This window comes from Equus quagga, chromosome 5, assembly GCF_021613505.1.
Source record: "Equus quagga isolate Etosha38 chromosome 5, UCLA_HA_Equagga_1.0, whole genome shotgun sequence".
In the NCBI taxonomy this organism is placed as follows: domain Eukaryota; kingdom Metazoa; phylum Chordata; class Mammalia; order Perissodactyla; family Equidae; genus Equus; species Equus quagga.
In genome coordinates, this window is record NC_060271.1 from 46,735,052 (window position 1) to 46,758,408 (window position 23,357).

At 61.2% G+C, this 23,357-nt stretch overlaps 1 protein-coding gene across 7 annotated transcripts in view; it reads right to left on the reverse strand.

The window, feature by feature from the left end:
* PRDM16 (PR/SET domain 16) overlaps positions 1–23,357 on the reverse strand; it is a 345,259-nt gene that overhangs the window by 3,199 nt on the left and 318,703 nt on the right. For 3 of the 7 annotated variants that reach the window (XM_046661922.1, XM_046661924.1, XM_046661929.1), the window contains 9 exons: positions 21,348–22,764; positions 17,646–17,733; positions 14,600–14,683; positions 13,964–14,133; positions 13,246–13,323; positions 6,858–7,027; positions 6,494–6,668; positions 1,751–1,981; positions 702–876 (listed from right to left, as the gene is read on the reverse strand). In XM_046661922.1, coding sequence (XP_046517878.1) covers positions 702–876; positions 1,751–1,981; positions 6,494–6,668; positions 6,858–7,027; positions 13,246–13,323; positions 13,964–14,133; positions 14,600–14,683; positions 17,646–17,733; positions 21,348–22,764 — 2,588 coding nt within the window. The remainder of the gene's footprint in view (positions 1–701; positions 877–1,750; positions 1,982–6,493; positions 6,669–6,857; positions 7,028–13,245; positions 13,324–13,963; positions 14,134–14,599; positions 14,684–17,645; positions 17,734–21,347; positions 22,765–23,357) is intronic. The other 4 variants (XM_046661923.1, XM_046661927.1, XM_046661928.1 and 1 more) reach the window with 4 other exon arrangements.

A 23,357-nucleotide genomic window follows, 5' to 3' on the forward strand; every position in this document is an offset into this window, starting at 1 on the left:
CCTGGGGCAGCTTGGAGCAGGGCACGGGTGACAAAGAAGCCCAACCCTCGTCCCACCCGAGTCAACACTCTGGACGGAATTAGTAAAAAGACGAAGACAGACATGCAGACGGTTTTTGCTGAGACTCGGGCTGGGCTGCAGAGCGCTGAACGAGATGCGGGGCTTCCAGACTTAGAGCAGCAGGGGGCAGGGTCCTGCGGCAGCTCACACTAAGGAACAGAGACGAGAAGTGCGTGGGGCCAAGCCTGGTGCCCTCGCTGACCCGTCACAGCTCCACCTGACAGGGCAGCCTGCCTGGACAGAAGCCTGGGCTACCGGTCATTCTCGCACGCAACGCAGAGAACGGGCAGCCAGCGCAGCCTCGGGGGCTGGAATCCGCTTGTGGAGACCTCCCACTGGGGACAGGAGGACGGTGACCATGTGTCTGTCAGCGCTCCTGGAGGAGCTCCGGTGTGGGCGGCAGCTCACGTTCATCTGCTTTCAGCCTCTCCCTGCCCCACTCCTGCTTTCCAGGAAGTGGCAGTCATTTGGCATCTCTCTAGCTGAGGCAATGAGCAGAGGAGGACCAGTGGCCTTGGGTGTCCCCCAGGCAGGCAGAGGGTGGCCACAGCGAGAGGTGAGGCTGTCCCTGTTGGAGGAGGTGTGGTTGCCCCCACCGCCAGCCGTGGGAGGGGGGGAGGGTGGGCTCTGCGGGTACCTACCTGGTTCTTAGCCTGCCTGTACAGGGTCTGTTTTAAAGCCTCAGAATCTAGGGTGGAATTAAGCACATCTTTAACTTCAAACGCTTCCTCAGCTGCTCTGCGGAGATCCAGCCCCTTCCCAAAAGTCGGCACGGGCTCCAAAGCTAACAGACTGCTCGGCTGCTCCTCAACACACCTGCACCAACGACCGGGAGAGGGCCTGGCGTTAGCTGGTCTGGCCTCTGGCCGTTTCTCTGATGTCCCACAGCCGGCTCCGTGCCTGCATGCACGCCACTGTGTCTCCACGAGCCACATGCACAAGGAGACAGACACACAGACACACGGACACCTAGACGGAAGCCACACGGATGCAGAACGACAGATAATGGCCACGAAAGAGGGTGAGTACGTGCACACACATGGCAAGCAGCAGGCGGGGCGCCTGGCCTCAGGGGACGGAGGACAGATTGGGAGGGCTTCGTTGCCGAGACTCTGGGCAACTCCGGAGGGGCCCAGGGTGGGAGGACATGGGCCATCCCTGAAGGGCCTCCTGGAGGATACTGGAATGCTGGCAGCATCGCCAGGGCCAGAGGTAGGAGGCGAGCAGACGAGACGTGGGGGAAGTGGCTCTGGTAGGCACAACTTCCAAAACTGTGGGTGCTCAGCCCCTGTGGCACATGGTCCCACTAGAGGCTGGACGCCACTGCCCTGGGCCTGTGGGCAGTGTGCAGCTCCACTGCAGGGCCAGAGGTGGCCCTGGGTCTAGGACCTGACCCCTCTCAGTGCGGGGAAATGCCTTCCCCTCCCACACTCTGCTTCCGGGCCCTGAAAGTGTGTGTGTGTGCATGAGTGTGTGTGTGTGTGAGTGTGTGTGTGTGGGTGAGCTGGGGCCCCTGACCCCCTTTCCTCAGGCCCTGACTCACCCAGGCCTGCAAGCAGAAGCCCCTGATAGGAGGGAGGGTGGACCCAGTTGGGAGAGTGTCGGGTCCTCGGGCGTTCAAGAGTGAGTCACCCTGGGGGTGCTCAGCCCCCTCCCTGGCTGGACCCCAGCAGGTGAAGCCGGCACCCACCTTCGGGTGTGGTCGAAGCCCACGGCCAGGGAGGTGGGAGGCTCCTCGTCCTCGTCCTCGTAGGCACCCTGGGGCTCAGGCGTGGGGGACACAGTGTCGTCCTGGGACTTCCCCGCCAGACTGTCGTCGTCGTCCTCCTCCAGCTCCTCCTCCTCCTCCTCTTCATCCTCTGGCTTCCCGCTGGCCAAGCCTGGACACTGGGAGCTGCCATCCAGGTCCTGGACTTCTGGCCTGAAATGACACGGGAGGAAGTTGGCCGTGGACCCCAAAAGGCTAGCGACTCGGCTCTTCCCCCACTGCCGCCCACCTTGGCTCTCCCAGCCCCTCCAAAAAGAGGCTGCCTTCATGGTCACGAGAACCCTGGGCTGCCATCCCTGTGGAGTGAGTGAGTCAAGGAGACCAGTATGCCCAGTGAACTCGTGGCAGGGGATGGGCAGGGCCGGTTCAGTGGCAGGGCTCTTGTTATGCCGGAGTGGACACCGGGCCATTGAGGGTTTCAGGGCAGGTGTGCATGTTGTGGGAGGAAGCCACAGCTGGCCTGGCGGGAAAGGGTCCTGGGCACCGGAGCTGGTGTCGGCCCTACGTAAGATGAGCCCTCGGGGATGCTCAGCACAGTGGAGGTTTGCCGATGGAGGCTTGCTCCTTCCTCGAGGACACAAGGACTCGGGGGGACCCAGGGTGAGGGGCCCCCTGCAGATGGAGGGTCTGGGATCCCAGGTTCTGCAGAGTGAGGGCTGGGCTGTTGTCAATCATGGAAACCGGCCGGGATGAGCTTGTCTCAGAGCCATCTGGAGTCTGTCCTGAAACCCAGACCCCACCTCCTCTCCCTCAGGGTCACTCCAGCTGGGTGAGACTTTTCCACTCTGGGTCCTTGTTATTAAAAGGAAGAAACAACATGCTGGGTGAGGGTGAGTGCTCTCACTTCCTTCAGAAAATCCCACCCACCTGCCTTTGTTTGGTTTGTCTGCAAGTCGGTGACTAACAGCCGTGTCACACTGGGCTGGGCCCAGGGAAGCTGGGGACAACCTGGGCAGGTGTCCACCATCAGGCGGAGGGGGACGGGGGGCAAGGCCCACACTTCCTGAGCCCAGGTCGGGGCGGAGTTCTGAGCCCCCAGGCCCCGCTCCTCCTGGGCCTTGCACAGCCCCTGGGAATGGTCCACGACTGTCAGGGGCGACAGGATTCCTGCTCTGGGCATCAAGGTGGGGGGCACATCCTCCCCGAGTGACCACCGATCCCCAAGTGTGGAGCTGTGTGGAGGACGCACCCTTGCACAGAAAGACTGAGCGGGGGAGACCCCTGATCGCCTGGCTCTCCGCCTTCCACATCTTCATTTCTTGTCTTTTCATGAGAAAGTATGTAGACACTGACAGCTGACCTGCCTTCCAGGACAGGCTGAACCCGGACATGCTTCCCTTGTCTCTGGTCACCTGTGCTGTTTGCTGGGCACATGTCCGTCCGCCAGCAGTGAGGGCTCTGGAGCCAGGCAGCTAGGCTGGGACCCGGGTCCTGCCTCCCTCCCTGGCTCTGGGCTGGGGGAACTCAGGCAAGTCTTGCCACCTGGCAGCCTGCGCCCTCTCGGCAACATGAGAACAGCCCCATGCTGAGTGCCCAGTGAGCAGCACAGTGGGGGCCCCGGTGCTGAGACTCAGATTATGCTCAGGGTGCAGCCCACATGTCCTTTATTCACCTGAGCATGCGGTGTGGTTTCCGTGAGCCCCTCTGTTTGGGAGCAGGGCCCACGCGCTCTTCATCCTCATGCCCCGCCCCACCCTGCAGACCCTCTGCTGCTTGTTAGGAGGTCTGCATCAAGCACAAGCGCTTGGGGGGCGTCCAGCTGGGACAGAGTAGGGGGTCCGTAGGCTGGCGTGGGCTTCAGACAGCAAAGACGGGGGCAGTGTCCAGGCCTCTGAACGGCTGCCTGGTGTGCGTGAGAGTCCTGGGGCCGCCGTAACAAGCACCGCAGCCGGGGCTTAAACAACAGGAGTCCGTCCTCTCCCCGTCTGGAGGCTGGAGGTCTGAGGTCCAGGTGCGGGCAGGGCTGGCTCCCTCTGAGGCCGTGAGGGAGAGCCCATTCCAGGCCTCTCCCAGCTCCTGGTGGCCTGCTAGCATCCTTGGCTTGCAGATGCATCAGCCCACCTCTGCTTCATCTTCACACGGGGTCCCCCCGTGTGCATGTCTGTGTCCAGATTTCCCCCTTTCATAAGGACGCCAGTCCTAGTGGACATGGGCCCCCCGTCCCAGTGTGACCTCATCTTAACTAATTACATCTGCAGCGATCCTCTTCCCAGATGAGGTCACGTTTTGAGGTCCTGGGAATTTGGACTTGAATGTAGCAATTTTGGGGGGACACAATGCAGCCCAGGGGCTAAAGAGGTTTTGGGGCCAGGAAGCCTGGCAGGCCCTGAGTTCTCACTGATGGTCAAGAAAAGGAAACTACTTCTGGATGAGAGCTGGATCATGTTAACGTTGACTGCCAACGGAGCCGCCGACGTCCTATTGCTTTACGCAAATTGCTTAATTCATGTCGACCAGGACGTGGTTCCCACTTCCGACAATGATGTGGGGACATCTCCTGCGAGGCTCCCTGGCTCCCAGGGCGAGGCCTCAGCAGCACAGGCTGTCTGACGGCCTGGGTTCTCAGCCCAGCTCTGCCCTGAGCTCTCCGAGGGACTTGGGGCCAGCCTCCTCCTCTGTCTGAGCCTCACCGCCCCCTCCCCACCCCGGGGCTGTGGATAAAGCCATGGTGGTGGCAAAGGCGAGGGATTAGGATGGTGCTGTCCCCTCTTCACCCTTGGGACAGCCCCTCTGCTGTGGTGGGTCTCGTGGACAGTCCTCCCTGCGGCTGAGAGCCGGGCCTGCTGCCCAGGCTCGCACGTGGAGGCCTCTCCTGAGCTCCTGGGCCCCCCCAGGCGCAGCTGCCCACCCCAAGGAGGATGCCCTTGACAAATCCTTGTCGGGTCTTTGCCTGGCTTTGTCCTGGGTGCAGGGACCCACAGTCTAGGGGACAGTTTTATAGCCAGGACATGCCTTGTGGCCCGGTTGTGGGGCTTCTGTAAGGCCCGGTACCTGGGCGCTGCATCTGTGCCTTTTTGCTCAAAGAGCTGACAACTGTTGAATGGAGCTGCAGGGCGTTGCCTGAATGCAGGCTTGGTGTCCCCAGAGGATAGGGGCTAGGTTCCTGTGAGACCATTGTGCACGTGCCAGAGGCCGAGGAAACGAGACATTTGTTGCTGAAGAGGAGGTAGGGCTGCTCTCCCGTGGGGACCCTCCACTGCCGGGCAGGGGTGAGGCTCTGAGAAGCATAGCCCACAGCCAGCCTCTCCCACCGTCCCCTCTGTGATCTCACCCAGCTCTGATAGAGGAAGATGCCGAGGCCCGGCAGGTGAGTGAGGTCCTCTTCCCGCGGGCATGGATTTAGGACTGGGCAGCACCAGAAACGGTCCAAGTGCAGTTCATTTATCCATATGACACATCTTCCCAGGGCCTCTGCCATATCCCCTGGGAAGACTCATGACAAGGAAGATGCAGCCCACCCTGGAGGAGCAGACAGGCTCCTGGGGAGCCGGGTCTCCTGGGGGACCCTCCGCACTTGCCCGAAGAGGGTGGGTGGGGAGGGAGCTGGGCTCTGACAGCTACAGAAGTCCAGCTCACCCTCGGCCAGCGCGAGGCTGGGGCGCTGGCTCTGGGCTCTGGGCCAGGCTTTGTTGGCACCCCAAGAGCCAAGCCGTCCCACTTCTCTGGGCCTCATGTCCCTTCTGCAAAATTAGGGGCTTGCATCTCTGGGGTCTTTTGGCGTTTGGGGCATCTCTGGTTCTCTGCTGGCTAGGCAGCACCCGCTTTCACCCAAGGAGAACCTCTTCCCGGGGTCTGAGTGTCCCTCCAGGGGCCCAGGGTAAGTGCTGCACCCCAAGCACTGGCATTCAAGATCGTGCAGAACACCCTCCACACTCTGGAATCTGAATTCCGCCGTTTTCCTGCCTATGTGTGTGCACACCTGTGTGTGTACGTGTGTGTGTTTGCGTGTGTGGGTTTAAAGGGGCAGCATTCTTGTTTGGGAGCCTCACCTGGCTGACGGCCCTGCACGTCTGTTAATAAACATCGAGGCCGAACCGCGCCCGATGCAGTTTAGGCAGCGTGCCGGGGGCTGCACTGAGTGTGCAACACGCACCATCAGTCAAGGGTGCTTACTCTTTTTTCTTTTTTGAGGAAGATTAGCCCTGAGCTAACATCTGCCACCAATCCTCCTGTTTTTGCCGAGGAAAACTGGCCCTGAGCTAACATCCGTGCCCATCTTCCTCTCCTTTATATGTGGGGCGTCTGCCACAACACGGCTTGACAAGCAGTGCGTAGGTCTGCACCCAGGATCTGAACCAGTGAACCCCAGGCCACCAAAGCGGAATGTGCGAACTTGACCACTGCGCCACTGGGCCAGCCCCAAGGGTGCTTACTCTTACCATCCTCTCCAGATGGGGAAACTGAGGCAGGGAGGAGGAACCCCTTGCTAAAGCTCCCCCAGATTCCAGGTGGCAGAGCTGGGGCAGGAATGGGCACAGGTTGCAGAGCCCATGGGCCTCTCCCTCTGCTGTGGGCCCCAGGCCCCTGTCCAGGTGTGGCCTGGGGGCTGGTGCTGGGGTGGGGTGTGCTGCTCAGGGGCTGGGGTGGAGATGCCTGCTCTGGGTGTGGCCACAGAGGTGGGCTGTGGAGTCTAGCCGTCCCTGGGGCCTGGGGTGGGTTTCTTACCGTTTGTCTGTTCGCGTTGACGCTTGGTTCATCTCACTATTGGCAATAAAGTTTCTGATTTCAGAGAAATAGGAGTCTTCTTTCTCGTCTAAAAGTGCGTGGTTGTCCGACTCGGAGGTGGGAGAGGAGGCGCTGGTCCCCAGGTGGTTCGTGAGGACCCCGGCGTGCTGGCTCACTGCGGGGATGGGGGAGCGTCAGAGGAGGGGCGGCCGTCCGCTTCCTCGTCCGGCCCTCCTCCACCTCACCTCCCTCCCAGTTGCCCCATCTTTCGAGTTCTCCCTGCCCTGCTCCTGAACTCCACCACAGCCTCTTGTGGGGCCTGCCTGGCCTGTCTGCGTGGGGGTCTCCCGGGATGGGGCCCCACCTGGCACATGCTCGTGTTCGTGCTTCTTGAGGTGTCTGTCCAGGTTGGTCTGCTGCCCGAAGCACCGGTTACACAGGTGACATTTGAATGGCTTCTCCTTGTTGTGAATGTTCCGGACATGCCGCTGAAGGTTGGAGGAGATGCTGAAGGAGCGGTCGCAGTACTTACACCTGGAAGACACACGAGGCTCAGAGGGGCCCCCAGACCCCGCCTGCCGTGGGCTGGATGCATGAGGATCCCTGGAGAGACTGGGCCCAGATTGCCAGGTACTGCAGGGTGGGGACAGCAGCCGGGCCTCGCAGAGACCCCCTGAGGCCGCTGGGGCACCCAACTTGAAAGGTGGTCATGGTGAAGCTGCGCCTAGAAACAGCCACGGCTCCAAGAAGCAGGGGCTCTCCCGCTCTTGGCCTGTGGGTGGGATCATGTTGGAATGTGGCCCCGGGTAGGCAGAAGGACCCTCTGGCCTATGCCACTGGATGTGTAGCACCCGGACCCCCCAGCGCCTCACTTCCTCTCTGCTGTCTGGTCCCTCCAGTGCGGAGGCCCCAGGCTTGGCAGCCACAGCCCAAGGGCAGGATGTTCCCAGCAGCCTCAAGGGGGCGGCCGCACACCACGCAAAGATGCTCCGGCCGCTTTTCCCGGGAGGAGGAGCCGAGCCGCTGCCTGCAACTTTCCTCCGGTCAGAGACCCCCACCCCGGCACTGGGAGAGCTGGCCTGGTCTTTGGCTCCCACCCCGGTGGGTCCTCGGGCAGGTCCCGTCTCACGTGGGGCCTCAGCTTGCCATCCATTAACTGGGGGCGCTCTTCAGCTCCTAACTGCCCTGAAGGTGGGGGGGCTCCCCAGCCCTGCCCCCCGTCAGGCTGCCTCCTCTACACGGACCACAAACAACCACACCCTCCCCTTTCGGTTGAGGGTGTGCCAGCCCTGCCTGCCCAGTTTATCTTTGTGCCCCTCTGTGGTGGTCACCGGCTGGCAGCCAGCATGCGCACTTGGGAAAATTAGAAAAAGACGCTCCTTTCTCCAGAAGGTCAGTTGCACCTGTCGGAATATTGTCGTGACATGTTCGGAGTTTATCAGAGCACAGCGTTTCTCTGTCAGGAAACTGTTGTGATAAACAGGCTAGGGCGTCCACAACCTGACTGGCACCCCCTTAGGTGTGGGGCCCTCATGGGGGCATGGTCTTCACGACCACGCGGAGGCCCCGAGGGTGGGGAGAGGGAAGCTGTTCTCCTCTTTTCAGTGGGGCTGCTGAGAGCCAGGGACTGACTGCCCAGGCACTGGGGAGCAGGATGGTCAAGCCAGAAACAGAGAGAGCGGGAGCCGGGGAAGCAGGTGGATGAGGGGGCCCTGCGCCTGTAAGGTCTGCAGACACGTGCACGCTGCCTCCTCCTGGCGGCAGATCCAAGCAAAGGCCGTGATGGCTTACTGACAGGCGCTCCTGCCGCTCTGCACACTCCCTGGAGCACAGCCGGGAGAAGCCTGACTCAGCGGTTTTCAGTTGCACAATTGTGTGGGTGTGTGCACATGTGCAGGTGTGCATGCACACAGGGCGTGTGTGTTAGTGTGCTCATGTAGGCACATGTGTGGGTGTGTGCATGTGCATGCATACAGGTGTGTGCACATGGGGGTGCCGGCACCTGTGTGGTATATTTCCATGTGTGTGCATGTGCACGTGTGTCCGTGTGCACACTCTCGCACCTGGTCTTCAGAACGCCTCTAGGGATGCTTATCTGAGCCTCGAAGGCACGTGAGCACTTGAAACAGTTGTCTATATGCTCATGTATTTTCCTATTTTGGAAACAAAACAAGTTTCCACAGAGAGACAAGAGGCAAGTGCAGCGGAACCCCGGCTGGTCGAGTCCTTCAGGAGGCAGAGTCTACGCAGCCAGTCCCAGCGGGGCGTGAGCGTGGGAGACTGATGTTTATCCAGAGAGGCCTGGCTGCTAGGTGCCGGGGACCCGTCTGAAGTATGGCAGCCTGGCGTTCCTACAGGAGGCCCCCACCCCCACCCCGATTGGGCTGGAGGCCTGAGGCCGAGCTCCAGCACAGCATACTGGTCACGCACATGGGGTCACATGGATGGAGACGTGCCTGAGGACACTCTGGGAGCCCTGGCCTCCCATCCAGGGCCAGGCCAGCAGGGGCCATGGGAGAGTGGCCCTCACAGCACCACCCTGCCCAGCACGTGAGGTGCCTGCCCGACATTTGACATTCAGAGGCCTGGTCCTGCCCAAGGAGCCCGATGGACTGTCAGTGCCCCCCGGAGCCTCTCTGAGGCAGGAAGCTGTGGCCCCCACTGGTCGCCAGGGCCCAGCAGCTGCACGTTCCCTGCACGAAGGGGCAGCAGCTTCCTGAAACTCTGTCCTGGGAAGCTTACAGTCTCCAAGTTGCCCCCGGCCCCAACCTGCCAGATGACACTCGGTTTGATGACAGTCCCACAGAATGGGGACGGCCCTGTCAAAAGGTGTCTCCAGTCTCTCATAGTTTGACTCTGGGGCCTCATTCCTTCAGTTCCTGAAGCTTCCAATTTTGCCTGAGGCCAGGCTAACTCTGGCTTCCTCTGCAACAGATGGGCCAAGAGCTGTTAGCGATCTGCACACGGGCTCCTCAGGCCACGGTCCCTGGGTTCCTCCTGAACAACCCTGGCCTTCTCTGCTCCTCAGTCCCCAGGATGTGCCTGTTGGGCCCCTGCTCCTCCTTGGGCCACTGAGCTGCCTCAGGCCCCTGGGAGCTCTGGACATTGGTCACAGCCTCTCCTCCCGCAGCCTCATGACGTTCCGGGGCCCCACGTGGACCCACTACCCTGGAAGCCGACACCGGGAGGCACTAGCTGCTCTGTTCTTCTCGCCTGCACTGTGAGGAGGAGTGGGGCCAGGCTTGAGCCCTCTCTGAGGCCGGGTCAGAGATGCCGGGGTGATCCCCACACAACAGTCCAGAAAGGTGACTTCTACATCCCAGCACGCACCATCTCACTCCCCTGTAGGCACATCCTTGAACTTACAGAACCCCGGCCCCTGGGTTCCCAGGCTCCCATCCCGCCCTGCAGGACAATGGCTCAGGAAGGACCAAGCACGAGCCCACACTGGCCCTCAGCCTAGCTCTGGGCATCCACCTCTGCCCACTCAGCAGCCTTCCCCCTGGGCCGAGCTTGCACCCACCCTCAGTCTGTATGTGCCCTCACACACGCTCGCACACGCCGCACACACAGTGTTCCTGGTTTCTTTAGAAATGCAGGGACCTTTGACAAATTTCACCAAACAGCTGCCGCATAAGCTCTGAGCGGTGGGAATCCTGAGCCAGAAACAGGGCTGGATAAGGAGCTTGTTCCCAGAAGGAGAGAGCAGGGCTCCTGTGCGAGGTGCTCTCCCTACAACCTCCGTGGGGCCGGGTGTCTTCGGGAGGGAGCCACACATTGGATTTGGTCGCAGCGAGTCCTGCATGCGGCCCTCTCCTGGTTCTAATCTACATAAATGGCCCAGAAGTCCATTTGAAATCTAGGGGAGCAGCCAGCCCAGGCTGCGAGGGAGCAGGGTTCTCTGAGCCGCTGGGATCTGCGTTGTAAATAAGCTGACAGGCGCCTGGTGAAATTTATGGCTGTGCTGTCTAGAATAACGTGCCATTGCAAAGCGACGAGAATGAGAGCCCAGAGTGGGCTGGCCACTGCAGCGTGCAGCCGAGGCCTGGAGGGGACCTTGCCGTGACCGTGTCTGCTGCAGCCCCCAGGAAGCCAGTCACGGTGGAGACACAGCAAGGGCTGGAGAGGGTCAAATGGCCCCTGGGCGAGTGGCAGCATCCTCCCTGGGACCCAGGAGGGCCACACCAGCCATCCAGGGAAAAATGTTTTCGGTAATTGTAAAAGGGGGGAAGGGAAAGAAAGAAGAGATTTTGAAACACAGCCCTAAAAATAAAACTGACAAAGAAAGAGGACACATACGGCCCCCTCCAGCCCCTGACGGAAAGGGTAACTGGACCTGGCTTGGACGTTTTGGCTTAACACAGGATGGGAGCCCAGGAGGAAATGAACTTCAGATCAAGAGGCCTATGTCCTGAAAGTGGGGACCCCAGGTCCCGCCAGGCGCCCACAGGGCAGCCCATGAAGGCTCGCTCCACAGTGTGACTCAAGACAGCGCCACATAGCATCCTGGAGGGGCCCCCGAGCACGGATGCCAGGATGAGACAAGAAAGCAGGCCTGGCCCCTCTTTCCCAGCTCAATGTTTACATGTCTCCTATCCAAAATCTCAACAAGCCCTCCACACTGGAGCTTTAAGAAATCCGAGTGTCATCACTTGAGGATCTCTAAGCCAGGAGAAGCCATCAGCCAAGGACGAGAGCGAGGACAAGGACGAGGACGGCTCGCCGGCCACGGCCGGGCAGGAGGTTTGACTTTCCCTCCAGAAAGCATACCAGTCTCACTAAGGCGTCTTTCTTTCCCACGTCAGGGCTTTGAAACACATTCCGAGCGACTCTAGATGACTGGAGGCAAGGACTTCGAAGGGAAGAGCCTTCCAGCGTCATCTATTCTACTGTCCTGTCACTCTGGGCAGCCCACGAGAGGCCCCACTGCCGCCTGGCTTCGCAGGGCCTGCGTCATGCTGGCCTCTGCACGCACTTGCAGCTGGCCAGGGGCAGGGCTCACACCGGGCAGGCGGTCTTAATCAGCTTTGCTGGGGTGGGGGCTCCTTCTCCCTGGGGGTCCTGTGCCCAGCTCCCGGGTTTCTGCAGACAGACGTGCGCATTTTCCTCTTTCAACCGAAATCCTTCCAGTGATCAGAGGGAGCCCAGAAACCCCTAGTGATGTCAAAAGGAGAGTCATAGACCCCAAACTCCTCATCATGGGGTCGCCTTGAGCCAGATAAAGTCAGGATTTGCAATGCAAACTTTCAAAGCAATTATTGTTCCACAAGTTGAAACTCACAGATTGGAAAGAGCAAAAGAAATCAATGATAATTAAATTCCCTATAAACAGGGCCCGACCCTCTGGGGGCTGTAACACGCAACACTGTCCAGAAGTCGAGTCTTGTTACAGAACAAACATACAGCTCGTTTTCGGGGAGTGGACCAGACCAAATCAATCTTTCTGTTGCCAGCCTTTGTTAACTTCTAAGTCTCATTTTCAGGGGGAAGAGAGGGGCCTGTGTGTTGGAAAGAGGCTGCGGGCACTGACCAGACAACTGGCAAGTGGTGTGAACCGTCACTGTCCAGCCAAGACAGGACGTGGCCCTGTGGTGGTTGGAAAGTGGGGACTCTTGTGTCTCAGAGTGAGGCATGCATGGCGACCACGACACGTGCAGGGCCCCATGCGGCTGCCCTCCCCAGGGAGGGGGACACACACCAAACATCCAGGGCCAAAGGGTGACCCCAAGCTTGGTGTGGCCAGAGTATAGGAATCCTAAGAAGCTAGCTTCAAACCATGGCAAACTTATTCCCCACAGCTGCTGCTCGCAGACACATGCCAGGATGACCTCCTGACACCTGATCCAGCATTTCCCCGGTTTGCTTCATAGTCACCATCACCTGGCTCTCATTTAAAATGCCAACTCCCCGTCCCCTCCCTGGGCGGGGTCCCCAAAAGCCGGGTTGTCACCCTCAGCTGTTCTCCTGCCCGATGAAGGCCCAAGGGACCAAGGGCACCCGATCTGCTTCTCCTGGAGCCAGAATGCTAGGCCGTGGGCTTCGACCCCGGGCAAGTCATGGGGCATCTCTGAGCCTCGGGCTCCACATCTTTGAAATGGGGATGACACCTCCACTTGTTCTGAACACAAAAGATGACGGCTCTCACCCCCTGACGTGCTGTGTGGCTGCATCTCTGCAGGCAGAAGCCCAAGCATTGAGCGAGGTGGGGAGCAGACACGTGGTTTCCATCCAGGGCAGTGAAGGGGACCCGAGCGAATCCCTCAGGACGCCCCAAGCCCGGGTTGGGACCTGCATTTGCACGGAGCCCTTTTTCTTCTGAGACAGCCCCCTGCCTTAGGCGTCCCCAGCTCACTGCCTGGGTTAGGTCCTCCAAGGCCGTCAAAGATGAACAGACTTGGACTGGGTCGGGGTGAGCTGAGGCTTCCCCAGCAGACCACCCCTGGGGGCCTAGCTTCTGGCTGATCCTCCTCTGAGCCCCCTGCCCGGTTGACACCCCGGTAGCAGGTTGGACAGCTGCTTCCAGCCGTGCTCCTCTGTGGTCAGGCAGGAGCCTTCTGGAAGCCCGCCAGGCACCTCCTGCTTAATCTTTACAATATCCCAGGACACAGGGTGGCTGTGGACCAGGAGGGAGGGGCCCCGGGAGTGAGCTGACGCAAGCATGCTGGCTTCCACCTGCTGCCCTTCCCGTGGGTGGGACGGGGAGGGTCGCACCAGGAGCCTGCCTCCCCTGACTCAAACCGGCCGGCTCCTACCTGTACGGCTGCTCCCCGGTGTGCGTCCTCAGGTGTCTCGTGAGGTTTGCTGATCGGGGGAAGATCTTGCCACAGTACCTGGGGTGGAGAGTGTGGGGAGACTGTTAGGCATACTGCCCTTGACTTGGGAGCTGTTCCTCCAGCTCGGGGTCTAGGGCCTGAGGTCACACCTGGGGAGCAGGTGGCCAGGTGGCAGCATCCTGGATTTCTATCTCTCCTTCAGCCCTGGGGCCCAGCTGAGAAGGCTGATTGGCCTACTCCGGCCCGCTCAGGCTGTGAGCCCCCTAAACAGTATCTGAGCTCCAGAGCCCAGTGGTGGTCGAGCTGGCTCGGACTGGCTTGGACAGACCCGTGTAGCTGGGGACAGACATGGCACCTCTCTTCCCAGTGCAGGGCTTTCTGCTCACTCCCAGAGCTGTGGTTAAACATTGACCTGCACGCCTCAGCCTCAGGCCTCCTGAATTCCGACTGGCTGGGCCAAGGTTGCATTTTCTTGCACTCACATGAACATAGCTTCGTGGGGTCAGGGGAGGTCCCCCACACGTGCACACTTTCGGGGAATGACCTCAAGCTGATAATGGACATTTATTGCCTCTACGCTGTACTCGGTGATTGAGCACTTTTTCCTGGATGCGAAGGTTCATGGGCTGCAGTGTGGCACCTGCGGCCACCTCGCCAGGGCCGCCCCACCAGCCCTCAGAGGCTTGCAGTGTCTCACCTGCACGTGTATCGCTCCTTGCCCTTCCTGAGGATGGGGTCCGAGAGTGTCGGGGGCGGGGACCGGAAGTTGAAGGGGTGGTGGGGTAGGGGCTGCAGGGAGCTGCCCGAGTCCGCCTTCAGGGCCGCGAAGCTTTCCAGCTTCTCCGTCATGGTCTCGATGGCTGACATCTGTTGACATGAGAGCGGGAGAGGCTGTGGGACTCCCTTGGGCCGTGCTCTCTCTTGTAGAGCGTGGACGCAGCCCCCCAGGGGCATGGAGGGGTCCTGGATGACCGAGCACATCAGTGGGCCAGGCCAGGACAAGGCCATGTGGGACCTCACGCCATCACTGGAATGAGCGGTCTTCTGGTGTCATCTTGGCCATTGGGCTGGATTCTTTTGCTTTCTGTGGCCAGTCCTGCTCTTGTCTTTCCCTGGAAACCCCTTGCAGCGTAGGGTCTAGGCTGTGGGAGCTGGAACTGGCCTTCACCAGCCAGCCTCACTGCCTGGTTTGGTAGACACGAGTGACTACACATCTCCTTATTTGGAAACGAGCCAGCAGTGACCCACTTGCTTGACCCCTGGCCAGCACTCCTGGTTGGCTAGTTTGGGTAAAAGAATTTTATCTTTGAGTCTTGAATATGAAGATAGCTACCTGAATCTCAGGTGAAGACATGGACCACGGGCCTGGGGCACCACCACCACCTAGTGGCAATAAGCCATAACTGCAGGCAAAGCCCTAAAAAGGAATTCAACAGCTCGACTGGATGCCGCCAACCAAATGTTCAAAATGATAATGCCAATGTCACACGGCACAGTGCATCTGATGGATGAGAGGGGCTGCCTCTCTGCTCCTTGGGGATGCCAAGGACTTGCTCGGGGAGGAGAAGGGAACATGGCATCAGTTGTTTCCTCCAGGTGGGCAGAGTTCTGATCAGAATCCTAGAGTGTGCCTGTCCCTCAAGGCCTTGGGACTCGGGGCCCGGAGAGGGGACGGGGCTGATGAAGCTGCACAGGCCTCAGCAGTACCTCCCACGCTCTCCTTCTCTCCATGGAGGTGGGCTGTCCCCGGAGTGCCCGCTGTGCCAGTCCTCAGCTGGCTCTCCCTATACCTTTACTAAACAAATATTTACAGGAGCCTGTGTCACCTGGGAGACCCCAGAGGAAGGGATGGGGGGAGCGGGACAGAGCAGAAGGGCAGGCATGGTCCAAATGGGGATAGAGAGGGGAGGAAGAGCTTGTGTTTCTCCAACCGCCTTGATCACTGGGAGAAACTGGCCATGGTCACCATGGTGGACCCCAGGCAGCTAGCATCTGAAGAACAGGTACGAGTGGGCAAGGCGAGGGGGTGGAGGAGTGGCTGGCAGCAACATGCCAGGGCCACTCACTGAGGCTCGCTGCCTCTGAGCAAGGCTTAACGGCGTATATACTCAGAGGAGGTTACTTGCTCATTCACAGCAAAGCCTGGGCCACCAGTGAACAAACCCATCATGTCTCACTATGGGGGGTGTTCCAGCGAGCCCTGCCCCTCCACACCATCCAGGGCCCCGCCCTCACCTCCGTGAGGCTCTGTCCTCTAGGTACCCACTCAGAGGACTGCTGGTGGGACAGAGGGCTTTCTACTGATGCTACACAGAGGCCACAGCCATGCCAGCAGTAGAGATATTTTGCAATTTGGGGAACAACCGATTGGTTACAATAAAAACATCCAGAAAGGGGTTAATGAGTAGAAAATAGCCAAGGCAGCCCTGGGACCCTGGCCTGCCAACTGGGCCGCTGGCCAGCTCGGGCTAGGTGGCCGGCCTTCCTTCGGGCTTGGCCGTCCCTGTGGGGCAGCACGTTCCCTCCTCAGACACATGAGGCTCCCCGCTGTGGGCTGCCCTCCCCATCCCTGCTGATGGACAGATGGAAACTGTCATGTCCCTTGCCACTGTCTAGCCCCTCACTGGTCCCTCCATGGCCTGGTGCACAGACTGCTGTTCACTTGCCTGCAGGTCTCAGCTTTAGCCATAGCCTGGAAGGCCCTGGAACTCTCCACCACTCCAGACTCCCCAGGACCCCTAGAGATGATAAGCGGTCGCAGCTGGGCAGAAGGGCCTCACCCTGCAGCCCAGGGGGCTGCACACCTGCATCTTGGGCCTCAGAAGTGGAAGGCCCTGGCGGTGTTCTGCCTGTCACCTGACCAGTGCAGGCTGACATCTTCTATAGCTGTGACCCTGTACTTTGTAGAGACCATCAGTTATCAGGTGTTTTCTGCCCGAGTGATGGCTTGACTTTGGAGTGACTTCATCTCAGACCCCCACTCCCCTGCTCCAGGCCCAGGGGGCAGGCAGCGGGGGTGGCAGGGCCCAGGGAAGTGGGCCCTGGAGGGACAATGGGTGGCCGGCCCCCCCCTCCAGGCCTCTCTTCCTCAGGCCTGGGTGGGTCTCACCGAGGCTGCCCGCAGGTCCTGCCTGCCCGGCCCACTCCGCCCGATCAGATATTCCCGGCTGAGCTCTCCCACAAACACAAACACAGGATGCGCCTGGCTGGCTTGTCAGCTTTTTCCAGCCCATCCCGAGGAAAATCAGGGGAAGTTACTCGCCAAACTCCGAGGCCCCAGCGAAACAATGGGAGGTGCTAAGTTTAGCTGTGAACCTGGGCAGGGAGAGGGTTTCACAAACTGGGCTGTTTGTCCAAGGTGGGAATCACCAAGAAAGAGAACAATGGCCCGGTCTGGTGTCTGGGTTCGGGCCCGCCTACAGCTCAGCTCCAGGACCCTCGGGGAGAGAGGGGCAGCCTGTGGCTCCCGGGAGGGCACTGGGCCCCACACAGTGAGGACAGTGGGCACACAGGGCAGGGAATCGGGGAGACTCAGTGGGGCCCTGGGGCTCAGCCCTCACTTCTGCCACCCCTCTGTGCCCACCCCCAGGAGGATGTGGCCGGAGGGGCAGACCAAACACCTGCAGGCTTGGCAGGGTCCGTGTTATCTTTCCTAGACCCTGATTCTAGTCTTGGTGGACGGCCTGCCACCCTCTGTGGCCCTGGGGGACGGCGCCCCTCCAGCCCCCCACCTCCTGGGACCCTGTGCCCTCAACTCAGGTCCCCCTCCTTCTCTCCTGCTCCCCATCTCCTCATGCCCACTCTGTCCCCTCCTCACTCAGGCTCTTCCTCTCCTGGTCTTTTCTCATGAGCTCCCTCAAGGGCAGCACACCCCGGAAAGGCCTGCTCACGTCCACCCCTCGGGGCTGCGTCCCGAGTCTATTCACTTTATGTTTAAATTTCTTGCGTTCACTCCATCCTGCTCTGCCCTCAGCCCCACTCAGGTTCATTCCCCCTCCTAGAGCTGGTGCTGTGGGTCAGTGGGCCTCCCCACGGCCAGGGTCCTTGCTGCCTTTGAGGGACCCACGGGCTGCCTCCTGCCAAGGACCCCCCCCCCCCCCCCCGCTCACCTCCCCTGGCCTTTCTCATTCTCTCCAGCCTCACAGGCTCCTGTGGGGTCTGCAGGGAGAGAATCCTCTTGGATGGGGGAGCTGAGGCCCGGAGCGCCCAAGGGGCCGCCGTGCGCAAGGCCCGCCTCAGGAGTGTGGCTCTGCTTGGACAGAACCTTGGGGTTCCAGCCCCTCAAAGATCCCTGCACAGCCTGGGGCAGGCCAGAGCAGAGGGCCTCAGAGTGAGGGTCCTGAGGTGTGCCCCGCCAACCTGGCCCCTCTGGGTCTTACCTGGGGGTGGAAGAGCAGCGGGGATGGCCGCAGGTACTTCTCCTTCAGGACTCCCACGGGGTCTGTCACCTTCCGCTTCTCCACCCTGCTGGACAACAACACAGAGGGTTACGTACCCTGCGGAGTGGCCCAGCGCTGGGCAGGGAGGCGCCCCACTGGTCATGAGGTGTGGGGGCCTCGCCACGGTGGCCCAGCTTCTGGGGCTCCCCAGCTACCACGTCTTACCTGACGGCCGCGGCCAGGCCCACCTGCTCACCTAGGAGAGCCTCCGAGCCCGCTGCCCACCCCCACAGTCTCGCTCTGCTTCCCTCCCACGCTCCCCAGTGCCGTGCCCACTTCTGGACCCCTTCAGGTCCCCCATGTGCCCCCAGCCACCGTGCATGTGACAAACACTTAATGCCGGAGCCCAGAATCTTCTCTGAAGGCCCTGAGCGCACCAGCCTCTGCCCACTGGCCCGTCAGCCCCCAGGGGGTTACACAGTTGGGATCCCAGCTCGCCTGCAGCAGAACGCGGCGCACACGGGAGGCTGTTCCTTGTCCCCCCTGCCCTTGGCCGACTGGGCTGACCAGCGAGCGTGAGTGACCAGGAGGTTTCTGTCCTGGGGAAACAGCCAAGCAGGCTCTGCCTAACACTCGCGATGGCTGCCGAGATGACAGGTCTAGGACCTTCCCTCTGTGCTGGTGACAACTCTGTTCATCACAAAACCAGCAGAGGAGGTGGCCGGGCAGCGCCCAGAGATCCCTCCTCTCACTGTTTCCCAGCAACGCCTACCTCAGTCTCCCCGTGGGGGGTGAGCTTTACAAAGCACGATTTGTGAGCATTTCCCGGCGTCTCAGGCGCTTTGGGGACTGCTGTGCCTCTCTGCACACAGACACAGCCCCTCTGAACCAATCCTGGCCGGATGCTCCCGTGCCCTTTGCTCTCGGGCCTTGCTGGGCACCGTGCTCCCTTCACTCAGGCCTCCAGGGGACTGGCTGGGGCAGTGACCGGAGCAGGATTGGGGATGGCTGAAGGAGGACAGCACAGCCACCCAGGGGGCCAGAGGCAGGAGCATCCCCTGCAGGGTGAGGCCACAGGTCACCCCACGGAGACCCCGAGCCTGGTCCAGGAGGGGGAAGGCGGGAGATGTGGGAGGAGCCGGGGGGGGCACGTGTCGCACTTTGGGAAGATTCTCTCCCAGAGGAATAAAATAAAGGACCACACGTGTGGCCCCAGGAGGCGCGGCATCCACTGGGTGGGAAGTTGGCCGGGAGGGACCTCACTCTGCAGGCCTCCACCGAGGCCCATTCCAAGTGCGACCGTGTCAGATTCGGCCTTTCGAGGAGACACTGCAGGTTGGTGGGGCGGGACCAAGAGAAGGGGGGCCCTCGTGGGAGGAGGAGGGCCAGGTTTGGCTCCATCTCTTCTGCCTTTTTCTGAGTCATGTGGCAGCCCCACCGGGCTGGCTCCCGAGCAACCAAGGCCAGCTGACACGAGCTGACCCCAGCGGACACGGGGTCTCCGAGTTGCCTGGCTTATGTCACCACATAAACCACATTCCCACCTCATACCCAGCCCATCCTGCAAACGCAGCAGCCATGTCGGGGGGGGCGGGGGCAAGAGGGCCTGGAGGGCCAGGGAGGCCGACCGGGTGGTGTGAGAGGATGGAGGGCTGTGGGTACACGCTCAGGGTCACTCACGGGGGACGGCCTGTGGGGAGCTTCACTAGAGTCACTCTCAGGACCCACACTTGGAGAGAAGCCTTCACTCCGTGTGTTTATCTTGTGGGGTTGGGGTGGCAGGGAGACCACACAGAGCTCAGCCACACTGCAGCCTTTGCTAGTGTCTGCGTGCAAAGTCAGGGCGCAGGCAGCCCCTCCAGCAGGTGCTGGACCCTAAACTCTGAGGGTGAGAGCCCAGGACACGCCGGGTCTCACATGAGCTCTGACAGGAGGGGGCCCTGCAGCTGGTTCTCAACTTCCTGCTCCCCCAGATTCCAGGAAAAGGCCCAAGACCCTCAACCAGGCCGCGAGCAGGGAGGAGAGGGGCTGGGGGAGGGGCGCACTGAGGGTCAAGTGCAGGGGCAGACGAGGGGTGGATGAGGGCCAAGAGGAGAGTGGGGACGGGCTGGACGGGGAGCTGGCGGAGGAGGGGGCTGGAGAAGCCGGGGAGGAGCAGGACGAGGTTAACTGAGACCCTCGCACGCCTGCTGGCTCCAACTCTGGGGGCCTGGCCGGAAGGTTCCGTCCCTCAGTCTCCAGTCACTCCCTCCCATCCTCTGCACGGGGGCAGCACGCCCCACAGGCGCCTCCTCCCTCACATCCCAGCTGTTTCCTGGCCTCGCCTGGGGTCCCGGAGATTCTTACGTTAACTGGCAAGTGTCTTCTGCGCTTTTTGATGGACGCATTTGCCCCAAAAAGTGGGAAGCCACCTTTGACAGATGAAGGCCACCCCTCTCTGCCGAGCCCCTAGCCCACCTTCTCAGACCATCTATGGACGGTGGATTTGTAAAAAAAACACCCAAACGGGGCATTTTCCTTGTTTTCCGTGGTGCCGACTCAGGACTGAGCAGGAAACAGATGGGCTGCAGACTCAGGCCGGCCAGGGCCCCGGTGTCGAGCGTGGAGAGCAGGGCCTGTGTGGGCATCCTGGGCCGGCAGGCAGAGCAGGAGGCTCGCCCACCTTCCCCGCCCTGGCAGCTCGGCCTGGCTCTGACATCACTCTCTCCCATGTGGACTTTCAGCAGGTGTGACCTCCTTACCCACATGCCCACCCCAGGCTGTGGCTGGCCCTGCAGGGAACAGCAAGCACTGGGGACCTCAAGGTGGCCACGTGCTCCTGTGCTCCCCACAAACCAGTGCCTTCACGCACACGCGAGTGCACAGGCCCTCCCTCACGTAGAGGCGTAGGCCTGTATGTGCTGCAACAGCCTGTGTTGGTTTCCTGGCACCTCCAGGCCCTCACGAGCACCCCCATGTGCACACCTCCAGGACGTGTGCTGGCAGGGTCTGACCCCTCCCGCCTAAGCAGCCTCTCTGATCTAACCCTGCCCAGACACTGGGGAGGGAGTTAGCCCACTCCTCCCCAGAAGGGCCGTCAGAGGCATGACACCAAGTGTTTGCAAACCTCCAAACCTGCCTCCTTCCTTCCTCCTCTCTTCTTCTGGGGACCAGTGGCTCCTTCTCTGATTTCCCCTGGGCCACCAGAAACCCCTAGTTGTGGCTCCGGGGAGCCGGGGCGGGGGTGTACAAGGGCAGCCACAGGGAAGCGGAGACACAGGGAGGTGGAGAGAGGCTCAGAGGAAAGAGCAAGGATCTGAGATGTGTGGGAGGCAGAGTCGGTCCAGAGAAGACAGCGGGAGGCAGTGGGAGGGCCTCTGGGGTGGGTTTGAGCGCAGGCTCCAGAGGTGCACAAGGCAGGGCATGGGGTAGCCCAGTGGATGTCAGCGAAAGGGAAGCGCGTATGTCCGGGAGGACCTACCCCAGCCTCCTAAGAGTGGCCCCCGCCTGGTGCCCACCCCAGGAATGGGCCAAGCCAGGAGTGTCTTCTGGAGCAGCAAGAACCTCCCGAGAGCTCAGGCACCCCCCTGAAGCCAGCAAAGGCAGAGGGACGAACCTTGGGGGAGCACAAGAGGGCAGCCTCTCCCACACACTGACCCTACGCAGCTCCCCAGCATGGCTGGCCCCTCTGGGAGGGCAGGTGAGGGCGGGGCATGTTAATACCTGTAGATGGGGTCCATGAAGAAGGGCGACGGCTTGGCGTAGTGCAGCGACGGCTGCTGGGGCAGCTGCGCCGGGCACACCTTGGGCAGCCCCTCACCGGCACCCAGCCTGCGCTCGCCATACACGTGGTTCTTGCGGGGCTCCCGGCCCCCTCCGTTCTGGCTGGCTCGGACGCGGCTGCCGATGCTCAGGTCCAGCGGCTGCTCCTCTCCAGATGCGGGCGCCGGGGGCACCTTGGGCACGGGCAGGATGGGCTTGGCCTCTTTTGGTTTGGTGGTGAGGTCAAAGGGGGACTCGGCACTGGGGCCGCCCACCTTGAGGGCATCGCGGGGTGACTTTGGCTCGGCCTTGACCAGCAAGTTGTGGGTGAGTGTGCGGTCCGTGAAGGGGTAGAGGGCGTGGGGGAAGTTGGGCAGGAGCTGGAAGGGGAACACGGAGTGGTAGGGCAGCGCGCCCAGCTTCTTCTCCTGCATGCCCACGAAGCCGGGCCCGAAGTACTTCTCCGCGATGGAGGCGATGGCCTTGATGGAGTCGCCCGCGGCCCCCGACGCCGTCAGCAGCTGTTCGTCGGGTGGCGGGAAGAAGGAGTGCTGGGAACAGAAGAGGGGCACCTCGCCCACGCTGTTCGGGGCCCCCGGGGGAGCTGTGCCGCCCCCACACTCGGCCTTGCCCTCGGCCGCCTTGCCCTTGGCCTTGGCCTTGTCGCGGTCGCTGTCCACGTCGCTGTCCAGGTCCGAGCCCGTCCCTGTGGTCGTGTCCAGGTCGGTCCCCGTCGTGGTGTTGACGTCCTCGAAGTCGCTGCCGTCCGACATGTCGCTGCTCCGGGTCTTGAGCTTCTCGGCGTATGAGTCCTCGAGGCGGCTCTCGAACTTCTCCTCGGGCCCCGAGGCTGCCGTGGCGCCCTGGCTGCTGTTGCCGACGGCGGAGACGAGGGGTAGGGCCGGGTTCCCCAGGGGGCTGGGGAGCTTGGCATCCTGGGTGTGGTTCAGGGGGCTCTTGAGCAGCGGTGTGGGAGGTAGCAGGGGCGGCCGGGGGTACAGGGACGGAGGGAAGATGCCCGGGAAGCCGGGGGTGAGCGCGGGGAACGCCGGGGGCGCTGCGGAGAAGGGCAGGCTCCCTGGGTGCGGCCTGGAGGGGAAGTACTCGTTGAAACCCAGGCCGGCGTGGTTGAGGTTGGGAGGGGGCTTGGCCTTGTCCATCATGGGGCTGGGGGTGAGGGGCAGGCCCGGGGCGAAGATGCCGCCTGGCGGGTAATGGTTCTTGCCCTCGCAGAAGCGCCGGTGCTTGTTGAGGGAGGAGGTAGTGCTGAACATCTGCCCACAGTCCTTGCACTTGATCTGCGTGCGGCAGTCGGCGTGCATCCGCTTGTGCCGGCACAGGTTGGAGAACTGCGTGTAGGATTTGTGGCAGACCTCACCTAAAACATCAGCAGAAAGCAAAGACGAACACGATATGAAATTAAGGGAAACTCTGTGGTTTCCGGGGAGCAGGATGAAGGGCGCTTCTGGCCTCGGTGACAGGAGCAGCCCCTGCTTGTGTGTGAGCATGTGTGTGTGTATATGAGTGTGCCTGCACATGTACATGCAAGTGTGTATATATGTGTGCCTGTATGTGCTTGCATGTGTGTATTTGGGCACACATGCATGTGTGTCTGCAGCCACACGTCTGTATGCATGAGTGTGTGCCGTGCATGTGTGTGCATGTGCAGCCAGTATATATGTGCTTGTACGTGTGTATGCGTGAACACATGCATGTGTGCATGTACTTGTGCTGGTGTATGCATGTGTGTGTGCATTTGCACTGTTGGTGCAACTGCGTTGTGCACGTGTGCACAAGTGTTTATGTGTGTGTGCGCACATCTGTATCCGTGTGCCTGCACGTGTGTGCACACATACACACGTGAGTGCACTCTACCCTGGCGCTGCCCTCTGATCACCAGCATGGATTGGCAAGGACCGTCTGTGCCTTCCCTGGGGTCCTTGGGCCAGCTTGGGCAGGTCTCACAGTGAC